The sequence below is a fragment of the Haliaeetus albicilla genome, chromosome 7, assembly GCF_947461875.1.
Source record: "Haliaeetus albicilla chromosome 7, bHalAlb1.1, whole genome shotgun sequence".
NCBI classification, from domain to species: domain Eukaryota; kingdom Metazoa; phylum Chordata; class Aves; order Accipitriformes; family Accipitridae; genus Haliaeetus; species Haliaeetus albicilla.
The window spans coordinates 5,257,053-5,280,098 of record NC_091489.1 but is presented as its reverse complement, the minus strand read 5'-3'; the positions used below and the strand labels follow the sequence as shown (position 1 = coordinate 5,280,098).

Sequence of the window (23,046 nt, the reverse complement as noted above, 5' to 3'; positions counted from 1 at the left end):
TCCCCAGATTTCAAGGAGGAGGAAAACACAGACGGCAGCTGGAGGTCCACCTTGAATGTGGCCTCCCAAAAATGCCTTTCTAGGGAAGACGGACATGTTGGAGCATCTGAAGGAGACACCGCACCTCCTGTCACCCACAAATGCCCACCATTGTCCCAGGACAGGTGATGACACTCCGGTGTGGCATCCCAAACTTTGGTGCCGAGACACCCAAGTCCAGCGCTCACTGATGAGCTGAACTATGGAAATGCTGGTCCCAACTGGCGGCTGCAGACACCGAGAAGAAAAGCAACTCGTTTCTGTACAGACTGAGTTCCTCTTGCTTTCAAGAGCTGGTTTAGACACTAGCTGGGAAGGATGAGATGGTCTTTCCAGAAAAATCACCAGTACATGCATGTTTGCAGGAGGAAAAAGAAGGTCTTACCTGTTTCTCCCCATATTGGCAAATATTCATCCTGCTGTATGTCTAGCATGATTTCCAGTCCATTGCCTGTCCCACCCTTAACCGTGGTAAGAAGAGGCCGTCCTTCTTCTCCTGAGTTAAACATGTAGCATTTCCCATATTTTGTAAACACCTGCAAGGAGAGAAGAGAGAAATAATATATTTCCCATATAATCAACACCTCTTCCCACCTGAACGCGGGCACAGAGATGAGAAATGGCCACGTGCCACAGCTTGAAGGGGAAACGTCCACAGATAAATCTAACCCAGTTTAATCATTTAGCGTATCGTGTTCTCCTTACAGAAAATAAAAGATGGAAGAGAGAAAGGGAAAGCTGTTGTAGGGCAGCTAACAAATGTCTTCAGCAGTTCAGCAGAGTCATATCATGTTAAGTCTCTGAGAAACACACGTACACGCTGTGTTTGAGCTTGTACTAAAATATAACGCAATTCCCCGGTTTTGTGCAAGGCACCCCAGTCCATCACCGCTGCATGCTCACAGCTGCAGACCTAGAGCTGGGCTCATCCTCAGAGGATGGAAATGCCGGCACTGAAGCCCATGCTTACTCCATGCTCACCCAGCTGCTGAACATCAAACCCTGCAGGCACAGCTCATGCCCACTGCTTTCCACCCAAAGGGAGCAATGTGAACGATGCCTGTGCTCTCCCGACACAAAAAAATACAATATTCCATTAATTCCTCACTCTACCACTACCTGGCAAATAGTAAGAGTTAAAAACACTTGGGCAAATGAGGAAAGATTTCCTCCATCACTTTTGCTCTTCTTTAGTCTCATTTTGGCCTATCTCTTGAAAGAAACTCTGGGCAAAGCCCGGGTGGGGGCTTCCAGGCCACCAGCAGCTCCGCAAAGCAGGGATGACATAGGTTTCCAAGTGGGGTGGCTTTTGGTGGGGCAGCAGAGATATCACATCTTTGATGCGGTGGCATTGATGGTCTCAGGCATTGACCAGTCCTGCGCTCAGCCTTCCTCTGAACTGGGAGAACATATGGAAAACGAAAGATTAAAACACAAGTGCCTCCTCTGCCTTGCGCTGACAGACTGGGGGACGTGCAGATGTGCAGAACTTCTTCCAGTAGTGAAAGAGGATAAAATGGCTCACAGCCATTTAGAAATCCCCCAACCATTGCACGTGGTGAGTTCTGACAAGCGCCAGTGTGAAATGGGGAGCGTGAGTCGTCTTCGAGTCATTCTGCTGCTTCACGGCTCCAGAAAGTCCAGGTTTTGCAATCAGTAAGCAACCGGCGAACACCAGTAATGAATATTCAGAACGAAGGGAGTCCAACACCAAGCGGCACACTGGCTGCAGTCCCACCAGAGATCACAAGTCACTAATGCAATTGCTGAGATCATAAGACCCCAAGATGATTCATAAAACTAAACAGAAGCTGGAGTCATCAGCAATTTATTCCTCTCAAATATTGACATATGCCTTATAATCACAGCATCAGGGAAGCAGGTGAAAAAAGAGAAATATGAAATCATATTCAAGTTTAAAACCTTCCATTGGAGTAAAAAGGATGCAGTGAATATGAAGCGTTTGCAGGAAAAAAAAAATGCCCTTTAAAAAAGATTTTATATCCAAGAGAAAAACCCATTTTAATACTTGACTGACCTATTAAACCATTCAAGCTGGAAAGATAAGCTGAACAACAGTAAGCCTGTGTTAGCAGCCCGTGCCCCGTAGATGAGTTTACCCAGATAGGCTCTGAAGGCAGAAGTCAAAAATTTCTAATTAGGCTAGTTTAAAATACAGCAAGAAGGAAACCTGCATTAGTGAAAATCACGGGAAAACAAGCAAGCTTGTATCGAGAGCAACAGCGCACCATAAAAGCTGAATAAGGATTTAGATGCTGATGTACCCAGTGCAGTCTTTAGCCAAATAAATCCAGGCAATTTTATGGGGCTTTTTATATGGCCCTTTGCAGCTGTAAAAATTTAAGTGTTAAAACCTACAGTTAGGGCATGTTTATCCAACAAACATGATCTAAAGTGACAGGGGCCTGAGGCTCCCTTCAGCTGCATGTCTGGGACCCCAGTCCCAGAAAAAGAAATCAAACGGTGACTTGAAAAGGAATAGACTCCCATTCCTCCATCCCCCCGCTCCACCCTCAGCAAGTGACCATCAAAGGCCACGAAAGGCTGCTGGCCATGGCCAAGAGCTCATCTGCCACGACCCTGGCAGATGTTTCTTTTGCACAGCAGGAGAAGATGGGAAACCTGCCCAGCCACATAAAACCCGGGTTGTGTTGACACATGTATGGAAGAAATGCAAGTGCTTCCCAGCCCCACATCTGCTCCTGAGCAGTGGCAAGCCCCAGGAACCATCTGAGACACAGCTTAAATCCAGGTGTTGTTGGTATCATCTACATCGCTCCTAGGACTCTGTAAGGAAACATTTCCAAGGAAGCCTGATGATTTTCTGCTGCTCTTTAGAACAGAACCATTTAGGTTGGAAAGGACCTTTAACATCATCGAGTCCAACCATTAACCTAGCACTGCCAAGTCCACCACTAAACCACGTCCCTAAGCACCACATCTACACATCTTCTAAATACCTCCAGGGATGGTGACTCAACCACCTCCCTGAGCAGCCTGTTCCAATGCTTGACAGCCTTTTTGGTGAAGAAATTTTTCCTAATATCCAATCTAAACCTCCCCTGGCACAGCATGATGCCATGTCCTCTTGTCCTACAACTTGTTACTTGGGAGAAGAGACCGACCCCCACCTCATTCCTTTCAGGTAGTTGCAGAGAGTGATAAGGTCTCCCCTCAGCCTCCTCTTCTCCAGGCTAAACAACCCCAGTTCCCTCAGCTGCTCCTCACAAGACTTGTGCTCCAGGCTCCTCACCAGCTTTGTTGCCCTTCTCTGGACACGCTCCAGCACCTCACTGTCTTTCCTGTAGTGAGGGGCCCAAAACTGAACACAGTACTCGAGGTGCAGCCTAACAGTGCTGAGTACAGGGGGACGATCACTGCCCTAGTCCTGCTGGCCACACTATTTCTGATGCAGGCCAGGATGCCGTTGGCCTTCTTGGCCACCTGGGCACGCTGCCGGCTCACATTCAGCCGGCTGTTGGCCAACACCCCCAGGTCCTTTTCCGCAGGGCAGCTTTCCAGCCGCTCTTCCCCAAGCCTGTAGCGTTGCATGAGGTTGTTGTGACCCAAGTGCAGGAGCCGGCACTTGGCCTTGTTGAACCTCATACAATTGGCCTCGGCCCATCGATCCAGCCTGTCCAGATCCCTCTGTAGAGCCTTCCTACCCTCCAGCAGATCAACACTTCTGCCCAGCTTGGTGTCATCTGCAAACTTACTGAGGGCGCGCTCGATCCCCTCGTCCAGATCACTGATAGGGCCACCAGCAAGCACAGATCCCCATTAAGGCTCCTGGTGCATATCCAGCCTTCTATCTCTGCAAATCAGGCAGTTACTTACAGCTTATTACAGCCAAATGCCACACCAGAACCATGATTGTGATAGGACGGAGAACATGAACACGTCCTAATGAGGAATCAGGCATCTTTGCTGAAGTACCAGAGCTAGCATACAGCATGAAGACTTTGGGGTAGGGTCACCACCAGGCTCAGTGGCTAAGCAAAAAACCAGTGCTCAAGAGGAGACCAACAAGTTATAGACACATCAGCAAACAGCACAGACCAGAAGACCTACAGAGCAAAACAGCTGGGGAGGAGGACCAAAATGCTAGACTTGATTCACGGCTTTTTATTCCTTTGGACCAGCTTGAGCCCAATTCCATGCACTGGGTGCCCATTTGGGCTGGAGCACATCTTTCCGTTAAGTTTCATCCACAAGGAGTTGAGCTCAAGTGCACCAAGACAGCTCCTCAGTGTAAACCAAACCACAGTAAGTGAGGATAGTTGGGAGATGCACTCCCAAAGCACACTTCTGATCCAACTAAACCCCACGTAGATGCCTCCACTCGGGATTTGAGCTGGCTGCACACTGCTCCCACTGCTCACCTCCAGCAGCCCCCACTGGGAGAGCAGCACCAGGGCTAAGAGGACCCAGGATTGAAAGCACAAAGAATTGAAAATCAAAGAGAATAAACTGAGGATGAAGAAATGATGGCCTTTCCCTGCAGGACAAGCTTGCTCACAGGGACCCTATGGGAAAGGCAGTTGTGAGCTATAAGCAGTATTAATGCTTAAGCAGCGACCAGGGATGCCTTTGGGCAATCTTCTACTAGGCTTAGCCCTGTTCCCAGGCAGAAATGAGTCACCAATACATCAAACAAATAAATAAGACAGGCAAAAAAAATGGGAAAGAAAGAATGAAAGGAAGGGAGGAAAGTCACTCTGCTCACTGCAGCTACAGAACCTCCCTACCAGCCCCTGAAGAAGCCCCTAGAAGGCCTTGCTAGCTCCTGCACTACAGTCCCAGCAGCAACCACCCTACTATACACAACGTGCCAGACATAACAGCAGCTTCACCTCTATGTACCACCTCTCCACATCTCAGAAAACACATCCCATCCATCCTGCTCTCCACCGACGCTGCATGGAGCAAGCACCTTTCTGAACGTGGACACGGTGTTTAACCTCGGCTCAAAACCACCAGCAGCTGTTTCACAGCGATAAAGGCTTTGAGGGCAACAGCCTTGCTTAGGAGGGAACCGGAGAGAGCCAGGGGGCATTCAGGAAAGCCCCGCAGGGTTCATTTTTCCTCCAGAGCACAGCTCCCACAGGATGCCCATGCCCCCTTGCCAGCTACCTTCTGCCTCAAACCCTGGGCAGGCTCCTTCCACCTCCTCTACCGGGAGAGATCCCGGTGCCTATATGGACAGTCCCCTACCAAACCATACATAAATGCCATATATATAAATATATGGCATCCCCATATATAAAATTGCCCTGCACGCAGCCGAGCCATGCACAGGAGGGCTTAGCCATGGTGCTCAATGCCCAGCCACGGCGGCAGACTACGGCACTGGACAACCGCAGTTACTCTCTCGAGACCCTCAGCCACCAGGTTTTCCAGCTTTCCCTAAGAAGCTATAAAAGACTATTTACAACAGCATTTAGAAAGACATTGCCAAGTTCAAAAATTCATATGCATTCATTTCAACTCACATTAAATGGGGTTGTGCCGTTCCTCACCTTCTCATCTTTGCTATGAATGATAATTTAGGAAGATATAAGTTTTTCAGGGGATCCTCTCTGTTTCAGGCTCTTTTGGGCCCCCTGATAACAGGGAAGGATTCAGAGTGTTATCAGATCACCAGAATAAAAGGATAGAGCTGTTCGGAAAGGACAACATCAGTATATACCAACTGCAGTGGTACACCTGAGACAGTAAACACGAGGCAAAGCAGAATGATTTAACCTCAGTTTATTTGTCTTAGGGGAAAACAGCACTGCTGGCTGTTAGTAATGTTTTAACTTGCAATAAAAAGAAGGTCCAGCACAAGCCAGAAACAAAAAACACAAACCTGTACCTTGAGAATAGTCTACAAAACCACCATTTTTTTTCTTTGACGGATCACTGGTTACTTTTGACAGCTCCTCTGAAAATCCCCATTTAAGTACAAAGGTAAAGATGTTCACAATCTGTGAAATAGTATTTGTGTGACACGGTGAGCCCTTCTTTAGCATGTAAAGGGAAAAATTTGTATCCTGTGAAATTAAAAAGCAGAGCATGGGTATCTCAAACAGACTCCATGTACAAAACAGAAGACAACACCATCAAAAGCTCCGAGACATCAATGTATATCCTGCTGTGTGTCAAACCAATAGTCCAAAAAAGACTGATATTCAAAATGCAAGCAAGCCTGACTGGAGTAATAGAGAAAAAGGTATTTCACAGTTTATAACCAGCATACACAGGACAAGCATATCTGCTGATAAATTACCCTTTCAATATGGAGCAAAATGATGGTAAAAGCAAGTAATTTTAAGTCTGTAAATTACTTTTCTAAATCCAGACAAAGATGCAGGCTAGAGCTCACTGACAAGGCAAGACATTAGTTGTCAGATTAAGGTATTAACCATTGAAAAGAGAGCAAATTAGCATCCTTCACAATCATTTTCTGCACAATTGTGGTACACAAACGTTCAGACACACACATCCTATCAAGCCAAATCCAACAGCATCATGGACAACAGAGCAAAAAGGAAAACAAAGAGACTTTCCAGACAGGTCCAGGAGAAGGGGAATATGAAGCTGAAAGGGCCTGGGGAGAACAGAGATGGGTTTGGGCAGGAACGCACATGAGATGACAGGAAAAAGATCCTGTTTAGGAGGAAAGAAGACCTCATTTCTGAGTTTTTGGCAGAGCGATACATTCCCATAGCTACCAGCTCTCCCGTGGCACCTGCTGAGCCGACGGTGGCATCGAGCCACGTCATTATTTCACTCGAGGTGCGAGGAACAGCACGGTCCGTTTGGCTCCATGCAAGCGCATCACGATAGTCCATTTGTTCACACCCTGGCAGGAGGTAGCAGTACATTATTTAAAATGAAATGATGGCTGCAAAGAGCAAATTGCAACGGATGCCTACAATAAACAGGTTTCTGAAGCGTCAAATCCCAAGGGGATCTCTTTCCAAAGGAGAACAAGACTGCAGTGACAGCTTGCTAAGGAGAGAACTCACACCTAACGGGCAGAAAGGACTTCATCTCCCTTCCAAATGGAAATACAGAAGGAAAGAAGGAATCAAGTCCCTATCCCATGCAGAGGGGGATGCAACCCTCTCCAGGGAATCCTCCTTGTTGGAGAGGACTACGTACCTCACTCCTACAAAGACACTGGGGGAATACAAAAAACTCCCAGACCCATGGATTAAAAAGGTGACCTGGTCTGTCAGCCTCGAGAGACCATTAGGCCAGGTACAGCTCTTTCAAACATTAACATAAACCAGGAGGGAAAATGCATACAGATGACATACTTTGGTACCTTCTCCTTCTCAAAGGGTAGCCATAGCTTTCTCTTTAAATCCAAGTTTATTTTGTATTATTGGAAACCTGGCACACAAGCATGTCAGACAAGCAAAGTATTATCCATCCTTCATGGTGTCAGGTTTAATCTCGCAACAGAGAAGAGTAATAGGGATGGAGCTCCAGAAAGCAGAGCCATAAAAGTTGTCAGAGACGTGTTTACAAGGACAGGGTTTTCCTTTCGGCCTCCAAGACTGGGATATCCCAGTGGGGCTTGTCAAGCAACTCTGCAAGGCAAGGCAGGGAGATGTTGCCTTGAAATCAGTTCGATGTCTGCCCGCACCCCTCTGGGCACCGCTGTCGCACGACTGTATGGGAACAGCAGGGATGTCAGCTCTGGTTTTATACAAGCCTGCTGTTTTTAAATAAGAAGTTTTCAAGGTCCTACGTACCACCTGAGGCTAACATAGTCTTGTGCTGGCATTAATGTTATTTCTTTTACAATCTAGCAGCGGCCAGCATCCCAAATGTAATAGTCTACCATTGCAACAAGCTGCTACATAATACATAACACTCCTAACACATCGATCTCCACTTTCAAAACCAGTTTTTGCCACCGGACGGGACCAACTGTCTTTTTAATTTGTTTATTTTATAGGATGGCATTAAATGTCGCCCAGTGGATCACAATTCATACACCTATATTCTACCCTTCAGGAACAGTTAAACTCTAGCAGCACTAACGCAGAGGCATGACAGGCTGGCGCATTTAATTCACTAAGAGATATTGCCATTTTCTTCTTATTTGTGCAATCAGCCACTCCCTGTAATGGCATATTGGTGCAAGCATTTGTTTGAATGGTGAGTACTTATGGAGGGTCCTTATAGCTGGCATAAATCACCTCCACAGCGATCACTGCAATTTAGCACTGGTTGAGTGGATATTTAAAAAGAAATATAGCACTAATATTCTGGCAGCAAACGAATAAACTATAATGGTGAAGCTCCAAATATTTGAGAATTATGTTGGTCCATAAAGTAAGAAAACTGCTACCCTCTCTCTGATCCCCATCAAGCCCTAATTACTTCCACACATAACAAACTGACGCAGGACGATGCGACAGGAGCTCTGTCCCACCAGACCATAATTTATTAGTCGCAGGGAACAATATCTGCATGATCCCACAAAGGTTCATCTCCCGTATGAACACAAATTAACCCATGAACATCTCTTAATTTCCCAGGACTTGGTTTGCAGAACTTCATCCACCAGTCTTTCAGTAACCCAATGCAGAACGCAATCCTCCACTTTTTACTGGTTTGGGGGTTTTTGCAGGGGGAGAGGGTGGGGTTTTTTTTAACAAAAAGTTTCTCATCTCACAAAAATCAATGCCCCAGCAAAAGCGTGAGGCCACTCGGCATGTACAAATGTGCATTGCACACAGGTGAAATGAGGTCAACGGCCCGAGACACGCCAGGCTGGGACCGTGATATCACCAGCCTTGGGTTGAACGAGGTCAGACAAGACGACAACCTGGATGATGCCCTCAGGAAGCAGCAGATGGTGTGGAAAGAGGAGAAAGGCGGGTGACGGTGTACTGCGTTCCTCCTTCGTGACCACCAAGGCTGTCCCTCCACGAGCGGCAACCCATGGACGAGCTCTGTGCATCCGGGCAGTAGGAGCCCTGGAGCCTTTTAACAGGTGCCAGCATACGGCTTGAAGGACAGGATTAATTCAGATAATAATTACAATCTGTCTTCCGAACCTCTCCCCACTGATTCATTTAATGAATTGTTCTTCATTACCCTTGCTGAACTCCCTACCGAGTAGCAGCGCAGCTCTGTCTCCAGCCCAGCAGCAGCTGCAGCTCTGGGAGTGACAACAGCAATATTACTGTATGGCCCTGCCAAAAATACCTCGAGAGTGTGCAACAGGAGCCCACAGATCCCCCCAGCACTCATCCTTGTGAAGATACTCATGCAGGTGCTATGGAGCCTTAGCAAAGAGGGTGGATAAAACATCTGGATTGGAAAGGTCGGTGTCAAACCCAAACCCCTCCAGCTGAGGAAGGATATCATGTACCAAATGAGTTCTCCAGAAAATGCTGATCAACCATCTTCAGACCTCCCACGTACCTTAAAATCATCAAGCAGCCCTCCAAAGCCAAAGGAGGGATGGGGAAACACTCGTGAGCTGGGCCATCCTGGTCATCCAGGGTGAGATTGGCTGGAGACTCCTCAGCCATGGCCTTTGGCCCCTCCACAACCCTCCTGAGATACTGAGAAACTGCAAGTCGGTTCCTCCCCAGCCAATGCCAGAAGCATTTGCTCCTTGCCGTAAAATTGTTCTCATGCCTGGAGCTTTTTAGGCCATTCCCTGCCTAGAAAGCCCAGCCTTTCTACAGAGCTGGCGCAGGAGGAAGGCGTCAGCCTCATGAAAAGGACAAACAGCTCCAAATATTCCCAACGGGACAACTTCATCTCATGCCTTTTGCAAAGGAAAAGCAGCAGCTACTCCCTGGCCCTTACACAGAGAAGATAAGTACTAAATGTTGTACTGAAACAGCGTTTCTCTGTAGCCCGTGAAGCTTAAAACCCCGGGAGGTTTTTACTACTTACAGCCCTGAGTGTTACAACTTCTGCATGAAGTGAAATATTTGGGGCACAAGAAAAAGCAAAGCCTGTCCCCAGCCAGCACAGGGCTTGGGGAGGAGCTCAGGACCAGCTTGGCCACCACGGCCGGCGTGAATGGCCATGGCCATATGGTCGGGTGATGGTTTTGTGTCCCTTGCACACCAAGGGATTTGCACTGCAGGTTTTCGCGGGCATATAACCAAGCCGTAATTCAGAGCACCACCATTTAGGCTCTTAAATTTTCTCTACAGTCAATTGAAAAAGATATTTCCATAATGCACTTCCGTGCACTTTAGTTAGACATGCTCAAAAGTTAGCACAAAGCACTCTTTTCGACTTTCTTGTGATGGCTACATCACTTGGAAGAGTGAACTTTGCAGAGGCTGCATGCACGGTACCTTTCTTCTTTCACCCGCTGGCCGCACACAGACCTCCCAGCAATGCCCCACTGTTCCCCAGTGCAGAAAATCCCAGCAAGCAAAGCTGTTCTCCACTGCTTGTGCACACAATGCAATTCCCCATCACTCGTGCGTACACAACCATGCCCCGTCACTCGTGCACGTGCCATCAGCGTGGTGGTGAGTCTCATCTCGAGGACTCCCTTTGGGTGCGTGGAGCAGGGCAGGACAGGCAGCCGTCATGTTTCTCACCTCCTGTGGGGAAAACGCAGCCTGTGGATAGGTAAAATTGGGATATCAGCAGTGTCTGACTCCACAGGAGCATGCGAGGACACCTGCATTCACGCCTGCGAGGTGTTCGGAAACTACAGTAATACGAGGAGCGCAGACATCGTAGCCATATTTATACCATCCTGCACCAAACACAAACAGTGGGAGTTTCACTACAGATGGGAGTCAGCTGAATCAGGCCTGTAATTAGGTAAAACGCTATCGCTTTCAACACACCAGCTATGCAACTGCTACCTCGTAGACCAAGACGACCTCCAAGCATCGGCTCACGGGAGGTGGCTGCTGCGCTCATGGGGCAACCGGTGGACCAGAGCCATCTCCGTGCTTGCTCCCAGGACTGAGCTCATTTGATCCCGTTGTACTTTGCCTCTCTGCTCCCTACCACACGGATACATTATGGTAATGCAGTATTTCATCATCCGGAGAGATGGCAAACAAAGCAGCATTACCTACAGTAAGGTGTTGGCAGGTCTAGCCCCAGCTGGAACTGTATTGTACCCAGTGACAGCTGCAGAACAAATGGTCCCCTTACTGCAGGGAAAATATGAAAATAATAGCTAAAGCGGATTTCATCCCACCTAAATTCAGGCCTCTACAGTAAAACGTGGACCCAAACCCCGCTACCGAGACACCTGCAATCAGTGGAGAAAGGCAAAGCAGAGAGGAAGGTACATATGGAGGTACATCTATAGGTACAGATAGATGTAAACTGAGAGAAAGTTTGTTTTAAGCCTAAGGCTGATGATGGGCAGGATTCATCACACCTAAGCATCTGTTTCCCAGAGATGGATCCATCCACATGGGACAATGCAAGGGAGCGCAGAGGCACACCTCTGCACAGCCACTTGTTTATAGCAAGGCATAAAAAAATCCTATGCTTGAAATTTAGAGTGTAAGATATTGCAAAAAGAGAATCAGTAACCATAGTCCCTTCTTACTCAGCTGACTATCTATAGGAAGTTAAATCTTTTCGGTCTTTTTCCCCCCTTTTAGCTGGGCAGAGCCAGCAAAGCTGGGGACAGCAGCAGCCCTGTTTTCTGGCCCATGTTTCAGCCACAAACCCTCACCCAAGAATGCAACTGCAGTTTTATATGACTGTCATCACCGAGGACACGACAAACTTAACTTTCTGATTCCAGGGTGAACTGGTACCGGCAAGCAGGGAAAAAAAAATTCATGCTTGTAAACGGGGCTGATTGATTGGATCTCAAAATCACTGAGCGGCAGTAAACCAGGTATGATACGTTGGTATTTTTACAGTCACCTTTTAGAGCAGAGCAGCGCTGGAGGAGAACGCGGGATGCGGTATCACAGCCCAGCATGGGCTGCACCTCAGCATCGCGTCCCCGCCGAAGGTTGCACGCAGCGAGATCTCCAGCCACCACAGCAGTGGGGCAAAGATGATGCTCTGAGCAAATCCACTTGACTCCCGCTGGGTTAATATAAATCACTCCTGATAATTTTCTATGTGGCATTGAATCAGATTTGGACTATGGAGTATACGTACTGATATAATCAGGCAAGCAGCAGCGGCCAGGCTCTGCTGTTCACAGCAAACATACACATAGCATGTTCAATGCAGGACAGCTTTTTGGAGACAGCCCGACAAAGACTGTATGAAAAGGACTGGAATATTTTCCAGGGGAAATTAAAAGAAAAAAAAAATACAGCAAGGAAATGATTTTGTACTCTGCATTCCCAAACCTCACACAAGTACCTGATCCACGGCCTCTGCAACCAGACCAGCTCAAACACTCTGTAAGCATCCTTTGGCTAAAGGATTAACATCAGTTAGCCTTTTAATTTAACTTACTGCTGAAGTAGCCAATTCAGCGAGAGATTTTATAGCCACTATTTATTATTTGTACAGCCACAGCTCCAAGCAGGCCCTTGCCATTCCAGACAGGTGGTGAGACACAGAACCCCACGGCGCAGAGCCAGTGCTTTGAGTTACACAGGGGATTTTAGGAACTACCTCCGAATGACTCAATAGAAGCCCCAGGACCAGACACACAGAGCAAAACCCCGGTTCTTGCTATGACCTGGGGTGTGTTAAAGGATTTGCCGTACACATCCCTCAGCTGAGCAGCAGCAACACGGTATTTAGTGCAAGACATGAAGCACCAGCCAGGCACGAGCATCTCCTCCGTGGCTGCATCCCTCTTCCAGGACTGGGGCAATCCTGCTGCATCACTGATGATGGATGAAAGCCCAATTAGTCCAAAGGCAGGATTTTTTTATCCCTTAGCTCTTCATTCGACTCAAAACCTTCCCAAGAGATCCCAATACATGTGGAATTTCAGGTTAATTATAATGACACTCATGATCCTGCAGGGAGCAGCATGGCCCAAGGCTGTCCCCAAACCCTGGGACAGGGACAATTTGCTTTGTAAATGCAAATCTGAAACACAGCAAGGCAAGAGAAAGAAAGGGAGATCCCTTCATTACAGCAAATACACGGTGTAACAGGACACAAGGGAGCTGGGCAGCTTCTCCGTATCCCTCCTTAAAACCAACACTCAGATATTTTTGGCGGAGACCTCCAAAGAGTCTGTTTATGGTCTACTATGGTCTAAAGTCTATTTACTCACTACCAAAGGGCTTAGGTATCCGCCAGCTCCTTTTTTACATTTTTACAGCACATTTCACACTTGAGGGGGACTCAAAGCTCTTTATGGGTAAATGTAGTTTCCCAGATCATCCCAGATTTTTTTTTTTTCTTTAAAAAATATATAGATCTAGATACATTCCAACTATGCACCACCTGCTACTTGGTGCAGATGAGACACAGCCCTGACAGTCTGAACTAGAGACAGACCCCAAGCTGTGGAAGGTAAGAAAATGTACAATTAAACTTCTGCTTGATACACAGCACCCCTCAACCCTCTGGACCATCCTCAAGCCAGAGATCTGGAACCTGGAGCTGAGCACACGTGAAAACGAAGCCAACGTGGCCCATTTCAGTGCTTTTAGTTGCTTCTAGCTCAAAATAACCTTAGAAGATATTCATAACCCAGGCAAGGAAATGAGTTTGTTCAGCGCACACAGCATGGTTTTAAAGTAGAAAAAAACCCTTTTAATTAGCTTGCCAAGTATCTATATGTATGTATGTATCTATATATATCTCCACCAGAACCGCCAGCCCCCAAAACGTGCTGCTTCTTCCAGCTTTGAGGCTGAGATGAGGGTTTACCCTCACTCCAAAGACCTTTTCAGCACCAAGTGCCAAATCCTCGGTCTAATTACCCGTCCCCCATCCAAACTACCCGGCTTGGTATCCAAGCACCTGTAGAGAGACTTCTCTTTTTAATATAAGGGCAGAAGCATGTTGCCTCTGGCCAATGCTACATTGGGAGGGTATGGCATTTGTCGGACAAAACCCACCGCCCTGCTGTAAAAGCCATCAGCTGCTGCTGCAGAAGCAGGAGATTGCAATAATGCAAAATTTTGAGAACCTGCACTCAAAAAAAAAAAAATTTTTATTTTCAAGCACTCTCTGAGATGCTGCTGACAAGCTGCTTGACAGCTCTGCTTTGCCCTCGCTGCCATTTACTGCGGCATAAGTTCACAGTGCAGCAACCAAAGTTGCTTTGAAGAAGCCCAGATGTCACCAGTGGTGGGAGCATCCTCTGATCCAAATATAAATGATCCTAAAAGCACAGTGCAAAGGCTTCCAAAAGCAACTACATAAAATGTCTTTATACCTGTCCACTTTTTGCCTTTTATTTTAACTTTTATGCAAGCAGCATGCATTGGTTCCTGCCCTCCTAACTAATAAAAGCACCAGAAAAAACTTTCTCAAGGAGAAAGTACCCATTATGAAAATACCCAGAACCAAAATCCCTGAATTCTCAGCATGTGCACTCTAGTCAGGCCCTGAAATTACAGATATCATGACTCCCTTTACAACTTTCCCCTGGTCTTATTTTATGGTTTGCTTTGTAGGAGTAAGCCTACAGTAATCACGAACAAAAATCAACTCTAAAAATGTAAAAACCAGCTGTTCAGAAATGTAAAGGCTTTATTTTGTAATTAATTTGACACCAGCTACTAAAAGGCTCGGCTCTTTAGCACTCCGTTTGAGCGGCTCACTGAATAGCAAGAATTTCCTTCTCTCCATTTCGAGGAATTTATTTGATGCAGTTTCTATTCCTGACAATATCCTGCACATCCAGCACATAAATGCACACAGCTCTATTTGCTTAGCGGCACCAATAAGAAAGGCTATTTCATAAATTCCTTCAAGTGGACTTCAGAGCTATTCTGACACCAAACCTACCTATAAAAAGGGGATTTTAGGTTGAGCCGTGCAATTCCTATGCAGGAAACCCAAGAGTCGGTACGTGGTGGCATCCTGCAGGCAGGCGAGGGGCTGGGAGCTGCACGAAGCTGCAGGGTTGGTGATGTTGCTGAGGGTCAGCATGCTGCAGGGATTGCGGTGGCCGGCACGCTGGGGATACAAAGCTGCCGAAGTAAGGGACCTGCCTGCGGAAGGATGCAAGTGGGGACTGATGTTCAGCTGCAGCAGAACTTCTTTTTGCAGCCAAAAATGGGCTGTGTTCGAAACAAGGGTATTGTACTTGGAAGTAAAGAGCTATTGTATGACCCAAATGCCAAGCTGATTAATTAAACTACATCGATGGAGAATTAATCCTGGGCAAACAATGGGAAACTCTTAAAAGGCAACTCCAAGTGAAAATATTTTATGAACATCCTGCCACTGGCAAAGTAAGTCTGCAAGTCTTCAGGGGTCTGCAGTCTGTCCCAAACTCCCAGGAAAAACAAGAAGAGAGAAAAAATGAGCATCACCAAGGTAGAAAAAATGAGCATCACCCAGGAGCCCCCATCCCAAAAACCTTCCCTTGGGTGCTTTGGCAAAGGGCGGATGGAGCATTTCTTGCTGGAGGCTTTACCACAAATGACATTTCTTTTTTCCTTCCAAAACCATTTGTTGTTATAACTCCAGATATTCCTAGTTATCTGCAGAGCCTGCGGAAGTTTTAGCCTCACCAGGGAAGTACATGACAGCTTCATCAGGGTTCTGCATTTTTAATACAGTCAGTTTTCCTTTTTTCCCCCTGAATTTGCTACCCTGCAGCTGCCCTGAGCAGTCCCTTGGCCGTGGGCAAGCAGACACGGTCTCACCGCCACCGTCCTTCACAATGAAGTAAGAAAACCAGAAGAATTTCTAGAAGCTCTCTGCACTTTGATGCCTCCCTGGTGACTTCTTAAAAGCATCGCCAGATCCTGGAAAGCCACATACGCTCTGTCGAGGGCTTTTGCAGCTACTTGTTCCCAATCAAGTCAGCTATTTAGTCAGCCTTGTAGACAGTATTTCTCTGAACTAACTTAGCCTGAGCTGGCACATTTTGGATCACAGCAGCTTTCGCAGCTGACCTGTCTGAGACGCCAAGTCAATAGAGAAAGTAGCGAAGGTAGTCAGTGCAGGAAGAAAATAGCTAATAGGGGAGAGCAGGAAGGGTTTCATGGCACGGAGACGGTCCTGCATCGACGGAAAAGGCTCTTTTTCTTTTCTTAGCCTTGGCTGCCAGAAGGCAAAATGGCAGCTCATCCTGGAAGGCCATTTTGTGATGTCTTCCCTGTGTTCACTTGCCCTGCTTCTGCCTTCACCCTTGTTGAGGGTAATGCCTTTCTCAACACTTCGATCTACACCAGTACGAAATAAAGGCTCAAACTGACCCTGCTGTGAGACTGACGCTCCTACATGAGCTGGCTGCAAACTCCTCGGGCAGGGACCGTCCCTGGGCACCTCCTGCTCCAGCACTGTGGTCCAAGACTGGGCTCATCATGAAATAAAATAATCAAGTCCTGTAGCCCCAGCCCTGGCCACCACAGTGGTGTCCATCATGGATGAACCCCATTTCCCAGACTTCGGGTTTTCAACAAGAGGGAACATACCAAGCATCCTCGGTGCTGAGTGATGTAGCGTGGCATCGCAAACAGCTGAGCATCTCGGGGCAATAAGTGTTCCTCACTCCACTTGGTTTTCCTGGATCTCAACAGCTTAGTGGGTCTTGGCCAACCTGTCTCATACCCGCTGAGAAGGGGCTTAGCTCCTACACCAGTTAGGTGCTTCTAGGAGATAAGCTGCTCCATACACTACATGGGCGTACAGATATATACCTCAAACACAACACAGTTATGGGAACCATTTACCAAGAAGGTCTGAAATAACAACGAAGAGGGAAAGGACCAGCTCCAGGGACAGGAGAACAAGTGTTTCCTTCATCTGTAGCAATACGAGCCAAAAGCAACTCAACAGAGATGGATAATCAGAGATGAAACCAAAATGGGACCTCCCCTGACAATTCAACCAGCGAGGAAATGCCCCGTGTCCCTACCAACAGCCATCTTCAGGGACTAGCAATTATTTGTCAACTGAAAGCAAAGCAGCATCAGGTCAGAGCAATCATAGCTGTCTGAAATGCTAAAAGCTTCTGTAAAGCAATGTAATAACTCGAGTCATTATTCTCTCCACACCTTATAATTTTGTTAGTCATCACATTGGGTTATTTCCCTTTGCTCCTGGGCTACTTGGCTGCCCTGCAAAGCTGCGTTACTTGCAACGTATTTTATTATCAGCAAAGCAGAGGCTGACAGCTTGAAAGTTTATTGTTGTTAACGGAATAACAGACCTGGTGTAGAAGCAAATTACAAATTGCAGAGGCAACCGGGCGACCCCACACAAGAAAACCTGAACTGGAAAATGAGTAGAAGTAAACAAATCCCTCCAACCTTCTCCTTCTGACACACGCTGGGATGAGCTGTGGCCGAATCCACAAAGAGATGAAATTGCAATGGAAGCAGGAAAATGAAGCACGGATTTCTCTCCTGAAGTTGAAGGCTCCACGATGGGGTTATTCCATTATTATTTGCCAATCTGCAGGGCCTGGCAGGGTAGAGATGGCTTTTGTTAAGGCTCCTCTGTCCAGAGAAATGTTAAGGCTGAGCCTAGAGATGGTCCTGACGTGAGGTACGCTGGCAGGTTGTGCTATGGTGGGATGCTGTTGGGTTTCATCCCAGAAAGCCACGCAAGAAAAGAAGTTTGGGCACCTCAGGAGATGGGTGCATTAAGGTGGGCATCCAGGGAAGAAACAAATTGAAGACAGCAGAGATGTCTCAGGTTTTATGAGAAGCCATGGAGGAAAAAAGGTTCAAGAACCAAATGCGAACTTGTTTTAAATTTCTACATCACCAGAAGCAACAGGGTTGGCAGTACCACTGTGGGCAAGTCCGTATTTAATGGACATCAAAGAATCATGGAATGGTTTGGGTTGGAAGGGACCTTAAAGACCATCGAGTTCCAACCCCCCTGCCATGGGCAGGGACACCTTCCACTAGACCAGGTTGCTCAAAGCCCCATCCAGCCTGGCCTTGAACACTGCCAGGGATGGGGCATCCACAGCTTCTCTGGGCAACCTCTTCCAGTGCCTCACCACCCTCACAGTGAAGAACTTCTTCCTCATAACTAATCCAAATCTACCCGTGTTCAGTTTAAAACCGTTCTCTCTCATGCTATTGCTACACTCCCTGATAAAGAGTCACTCCCCAACTTTCCTGTAGGGCCCTTTTAAGTACAGGATACGCGGTATGCACATCAACTTCAAACCCATCTCAATTAAGCAGCTGAACTGACCTATGCTTGGAAATTAGATATGCAATCTAATTTAACACAGGACACAAACCCCAGCTCAAACAATGTTTCCTTCTCCACAATTCCTTTTGCATTTTTTTTTTTAAATGAAACATCTGTTATTAACTAAAAAAAGAGAAATTAAAATGAAGGAGAACTCCAGCCTACGATACAGAGACCTTAGCTCTGAAGGACTCAGACTGCCAATTTCTGCCACAATGCAGTTAACGTAAAAGCCAAACGCAAGCCGAGAACAACTGCCTGGAGTTGAACCTGGAGTGAATAAATCAGACGACAACCACGAGGGTTTGCAGAGCAGAAGGTGATGTTGGAGGGGACATCAGACGCTGCCCTCTCCGGTGCAGACACGGAGAGGGTGGCAGTTTGCAGAGCAGTGAGCTGTTAGCATGAGATAGGGCACACAGAAAATTGCAGTATGCCGTAAAAGTAATATGTTTTCTGAAGCCTTTTTTTTTTTCAGTTGCCTGTGGGGTTGTGTGTTTTGGTCCCCAGGAATGGTTTTGAGCTGTATTTGACATCTCTGCTTTGTCAGCTGTGGGATCAGGGATGATTTGGGGGCTCTATAAAATGCTCCTGTCTCGATTGCTGGAGTTATTGCTGGGCCGTGAGGGTTCACTGGTGGTCCAGGACCGTCTGCTGTCAAGGAGATCCCAGAATGAAGTTCGGCACTGGCCGAGATGCAGCACCCAAGACTGGCACATCCCTGCCTGGTCTCCCGGGGATGCTGGGGACAGAGGCGCTTTGAAAAGCTCCTTTGCCTGTGAACGTGGCAAACCACAGACAATCCCCCAGCACGAATCCACTCCCTAGCTGGAGATTTTAAATAAAGGTTATTACTTTGAAGACTTTCTGTCCAGAAAGTTTTATTGAAGATTTCATTTTAATAGCTCTTGCTCTCAATGCCAGGCAGCACTCGCTGCCAAAGGGCTGCGGCAGGAGCACCTCCACCTCCCCGGCCAGGATGCCTTCGCTGTGCCGCTCTCTTTTATGTCGCTATTACATTACCCATCATTTCACGACATTTATGAGCTCAGATGGATCCCATTAGCTAATCAGTGTTAACGGCTACCTGGTCTATCTTATCCAGGTCAATGGATTTCGAAGAAAGCAGATTGATGTTTAAGGACCTTCAGATCTAATAAGTCTTTTAATAATCCTCATATAAATGTAGTGGATATGCATGCACTGGATCAAATAGTTAATTTTGTTATGACCAAGCACTGCAACCAGCTGCCTTTGGGGTCCGTCCCCCTGAGTCTCCACTTGGCCCCATGGCATGCGGGTCCTCCGTGGCCACCGCCTTTCCCTGCATATGGTGGCCATATGAAACTCAAGGCCATATGAAACAACAACAAGGACTAGAAGGAAGAAAAACGTGGTAAGCCCCCCCCGGTGAGGTTTCTAGGTGCTTTATACATCTTGAAGAGCGATGGGGGTTAGACAGCAAGAACACAATTAATCTCACTTAATGTTATCTATCAGCAACATACCAGGTACAACAGATGCTGCAAGGACACAAGGCACCCGTTCCCTTTCACGTGCAGGATAAGCTGAATTATGCCCACGTGGGACTAACTCTTTTTGCTAACTACGAGAGAAACCTGTGGCTTAAATATCCTCTCCCTATGCGCTGCTAACACCCCAGGAGCATCGCTTTGTTTTTAGCAGATTTTGCAGACTTTATAAAAAAACCCTGAAAATCCCTCCCAGACGTTAAAATCTTCCCCGAGGAAGCAGCAGGCATTTGGGGCTCCCACTGTGATGATGCTTTTGGTGCACGGCGATGCTCCACACCCTTTTCCACTGCCTTGCACCTAAATCAACCCCCCAGCGCTGTGTCGTGGGTGGGTACGACGGAGACAGATCCTCTGCCCACCGTTTCTCCGCCAACTTGTTTTCGGCGAGCACTAGGAATGAGTCACCTGCTTCGTAACTTGTTGCTCAAATTTCAACTCCTGCGCTAACCCCAACCACCCGCTACCCATGCATTAAACAGAATCAAGTTAACTCAGAACGATAATGTCCCTGGCTCCCCAGCCTCCCAGATGCATTGATCATTATTTACGTAGGAAGTGATTTTTGCAAATCATGACCAGGCGAGGACCACAGCAGCAATACCGAGGCATGGAAAAAATGGCCCAGTTGCTTTTGCTTCAGAGCCCAGGGAATGAATTTATCCTCCATGCAAGGAAATACCATAGCTGGGGTGCAACTGTGCTCCTACAGGGGGTATCTGAGATGCAGAAAAGCCTTGCCTGCACCCTAACAAACCACATATTACAGCTCTATTATATATATTACTGCTGTTATAGCTCATAAAAAAGATGGAACCAGAACTGGCATGCAACAATCCAACACCATGCATCATCTTTCCTGCCTGAAAGACTGCTAAGACAGATGGAGCCCAAAGTCATGCACCAAATGAACTCAATGGATGTTTTATGGGGATGCCCTAGAGACAAAGAGAATGACATCTGTTTATATATACCAAAAGACAGGAAAGGTGATGGTGATTAACTGGGATGTATTGGAAAGTGTGGGACCTGGGCGTGACATAAATGGTACAGAATAAGGGGTGGATACTGTCCTGGTTTCAGCTGGGATAGAGCTAATTTTCTTCCTAGTAGCTGGTATAGTGTTATGTTTTGGATTTAGTATGAGAAGAATGTTGATAACACACTTGATGTTTTCAGTTGTTGCTAAGTAGTGTTTATACCAAGTCAAGGATTTTTCAGCTTCCCACGCCCAGCCAGCAAGAAGGCTGGAGGGGCACAAGAAGCTGGGAGGGGACACGGCCAGGACAGCTGACCCAAACTGGCCAAAGGGATATTCCACACCATGGGACGTCATGTCCAGTATATAAACTGGGGGGAGCTGGCCTGGGGGGCACATCGCTGCTTGGGAACTGACTGGGCATCAGTCAGCAAGTGATGAGCAATTGCATCGTGCATCACTTGGTTTGTATATTTCAATCCTTTTATTAGTATAATTTTTATTATTATTATTACCACCACTATTATTATTTTCTTCCTTTTCTGTCCTATTAAACTGTCTTTATCTCAACCCACGAGTTTTACTTTTTTTTTTTTTCCAATCTCTCCCCTGTCCCACTGGGTGGGGGGGGAATGAGTGAGAGGGTGTGTGGTGCTTAGTTGCTGGCTGGGATTAAACCATGACAATGAAGCAGTATCTTAAACAGCAATCGCTTCTGCGCTGTACCCATCCCCTTGCCTCCCCCAAGCTCCTGGTGGGGCCGCTCCATGCCCTGTCCCACATCACCGCTGCTCTGCCGGGAGCCGCAGCTCTCCCCAAAGGGCTCTGAAGCTGATTTCCCCGCAGGTCTCGAGAGCGACTCCAAGTTAAAGCTCTCCTATTCTCCGTGGCAAGCTGCCGTCCCGCAGGTGAGCGCACGAGCCCTCTCGCCCTGCGCTGCTGCTCAGCTGAGAGATAAATGGATCCTTCTAGTACAGCTGTGATGAATGCCTGAAATGACCCCTTTTCTCACTTTTCCCCATTTCTCATCTGACATTTTTCTAATCAAGGTGACAGGCTGATGTTTAATATACCTGCTTGCTGTAAACCACTTCCAAAATTAAGTCTTAAACTCAGGCACAGAGCAGCCTCCTCGTTGTCTCCGCTGTCCCCACACAAGCAGGCGCTTTGCAAGGGCTTCCAGTCCAACCCTTTGAAGGCAGGCCTGCTCAGGGATATTTCCCTTGCCAAATTTTGGGGCATTCGTTTCAGCACTTCAAAACCAGACTCCAGTCCCCTGTGTCTTTCCTACTAGGCAAAAAAAAAGTTGGTTTGCTTCTTTTAATTTTTTTTCCCTTCTTCAACAGCCCATTGCCAGCTTCCACTTGGGGCAGTGGCCAAGAAGAGAATTTGAGCCCATGAAAAGAAACCTTGGAATTTGAATCCAACTGGCACGAAGAACCTTTACGCTACCCTGATGCATCTGAGCATGAGCCTAAAAGCCACGAAACTGCCATCCATCTCCATGCTATGCCACAGACTCCCTGCGTGACCTTGGTCATGTCACTTGTCCTACGTGGTCCCCACCACACCAGTGAACCCCTGAGAGCACCCACGTGCCTGCTGCTCTCACGCTGTAACTCAGCGCATCCTGTGCCCATCTGCTATTGCCTGGATGCCTGCAGAACAAAGCTCTAATCCCAAATCCCTTTTCAATGTATGCTATAAATAAATCAACTATAAGCACTGACCAAATCTGTTTCTACGCATCAGTTATGTTTGCGGCAGTGCGAGCGATGCTCTCTGCGGTACAGCTGCTGTTTAGCCCTTTGCATCGCACCTTACCACAAGCTGGGGTTGTATCATTCCGCAACAGCCAGGCAAGATTCGTAGATAATAAATGCACCCCTCTCCTCCCCGGAGGAAAGGGACTGTGTGGCAGTGGGTTAAAAAAACCTGGATGGGACCGAAGGCAGCTTACAAGGGTGCAGGGCTCATGGCTGCACTCCAGCAAGGTCCTTCTCCAGGTGTTTAAAAGAAAACGGGTTCTTGGCTCAAGACTGGGGTTGGTAGGTGCTACAGGAACAATAAGGAAAAGCTCCAAAAAGCTCCCTAAAGCCAAAACTGAGCTGGAAATAACCAGAAAATTAGAAGTGACAGAGATCATGACACTACCTGGGGAGTTAGGCTTTAAAGAGACTGTAGGATGGACTCAGGTAC

At 47.2% G+C, this 23,046-nt stretch overlaps 2 protein-coding genes across 4 annotated transcripts in view; both read right to left on the bottom strand.

Moving 5' to 3' along the window:
* The window catches only part of FTSJ3 (FtsJ RNA 2'-O-methyltransferase 3), an 801,657-nt gene that overhangs the window by 150,282 nt on the left and 628,329 nt on the right, over positions 1-23,046 (bottom strand). The gene's annotated exons all lie outside the window — the stretch shown is intronic.
* Positions 1-23,046, bottom strand: part of ASIC2 (acid sensing ion channel subunit 2) — a 514,503-nt gene that overhangs the window by 47,725 nt on the left and 443,732 nt on the right. For all 3 annotated transcript variants that reach the window (XR_011325334.1, XM_069786724.1, XM_069786725.1), the window contains exon 2: positions 425-575. Coding sequence is in view for 2 of the 3 variants with exons in the window: in XM_069786724.1 (XP_069642825.1) it covers positions 425-575 (151 nt within the window). In the remaining variant the exon portion in view is untranslated. The remainder of the gene's footprint in view (positions 1-424; positions 576-23,046) is intronic.